Consider the following 1,303-nt stretch of genomic DNA (forward strand, 5'->3'; position numbering starts at 1 on the left):
ACTGTACATTAGAAAGAACATTGCGGGCATACATATAGAAAATAAATCCTCATATATATATATATATATATATATATATATATATATATATATATATATATATATATATATATATATATATATATATATAAACATCATATGTAATAAATACTGTACTATTAAACTTACAAATAAACAATACAAACATAATAACTCCAACATACATATAAATACACAACAAATTCTAGTGCTTCTTGAAGATCCTCACGTCCTTCCAGCGAGACTCCATGCAGCTGGAGTCGTGGTTCTGCGCGTACACGCCGAACTTGAAGTAGTGCGAGTCCCCGCCACGGCCGTGGACGTGGAGTTTCTGCTCGCCGTCGATGTACACGGTAAGCGTCGACGCCTCGACATCGTGGACCACGTTCAGCCGGAACCATCTGTCATAGATGGCGTCCTCCACGAGCTGCCGGTCGTAGTACCGCAGCGCGCCATCGTAGACGTGTAGCATGAGCGTGGTGGCCGTCTCGCCGGCGCCGAACACCTGCATGATAGACACCCCCGTGGTGCCGGAGGGGACGTAGCCGTAGCCCTCGAACTGCCACACGCCCGAGCTGTAGTCGTAGCCCTGCAAGCAGAAGAAGATCATTAAGATCACTAAATCTCAATTACACCCAAATGGAGTACATAGCAATGACTTGTAATTACTTACTGCCATCCTGATTTCAGTTCTTGGGCTGGTATGGCTCTGGCGGGCATGGGGCTTGTCGGAGGCGAGCACCCAGAGCTTCCGCACGGTGCCGTCGAAGCTGTAGCGTGCGCCGCTCGCCTCGTCGTAGGGGCGCTGCAGCACAAAGTTGCTCTCGTCGAGCCTCACCGACGTGAACCCATAGGTCGGGTCGGCGGCTCTCGGTGCCCGTGCGCCCCTGGCCGCGGCGCATGACCACGACGCCAAGAAGACAAGCAGAGAGACACTAATCCATGAGAGAACGCGAGGAGCCATGTGTACTTTATATGTGTGGCTTCTGCTTTGCCTTGAACTGTACTCTCAGTCGATGCAGAGACTACTGATGATGGAATGGGTGGGAGTAATCAAGTTCCCTCTGGTTTATATAGGCTCTGGCGATTTATCAGTATATACCTTATGTTCGAAGTTGGAGAATTGACAGCTTTATTAGATAGTGCTCTTGATTTTACACGCAGAGGATATGTTGGATAGATGCAGCTTTGAGTTGTTCAACGTAGTGTAAGCATGTTTCTTTTTACTAGTACATACGAGGTGACATTGGCTGACTAGGTAGGGTGAACAGGCGGCAATTAAACA

At 47.9% G+C, this 1,303-nt stretch overlaps 1 protein-coding gene across 1 annotated transcript; it reads right to left on the reverse strand.

Annotated features, from left to right (window-relative positions):
* Positions 1 to 223: 223 nt before the first annotated feature.
* On the reverse strand, positions 224 to 982 carry LOC109763682 (citrate-binding protein-like). Its single transcript, XM_020322542.3, has 2 exons — positions 692 to 982; positions 224 to 607 (listed from the first exon to the last, which is right to left on the reverse strand). Exons 1-2 carry the CDS (start codon positions 980 to 982, stop codon positions 224 to 226), a joined length of 675 nt encoding a protein of 224 aa, XP_020178131.3.
* Between the last annotated feature and the right edge of the window lie 321 nt (positions 983 to 1,303).

Source organism: Aegilops tauschii, chromosome 7, assembly GCF_002575655.3.
Source record: "Aegilops tauschii subsp. strangulata cultivar AL8/78 chromosome 7, Aet v6.0, whole genome shotgun sequence".
Lineage (NCBI taxonomy): Eukaryota > Viridiplantae > Streptophyta > Magnoliopsida > Poales > Poaceae > Aegilops > Aegilops tauschii.

Excerpts from the sequence above, each read along its gene's own strand:
- LOC109763682 (XM_020322542.3), bottom strand. The coding sequence starts at position 982 with ATGGCTCCTCGCGTTCTCTCATGGATTAGTGTCTCTCTGCTTGTCTTC. Across the intron at positions 608-691 it reads GAACTGAAATCAGGATGGCA|GGCTACGACTACAGCTCGGG; the intron begins GTAAGTAATTAC and ends TTCTGCTTGCAG.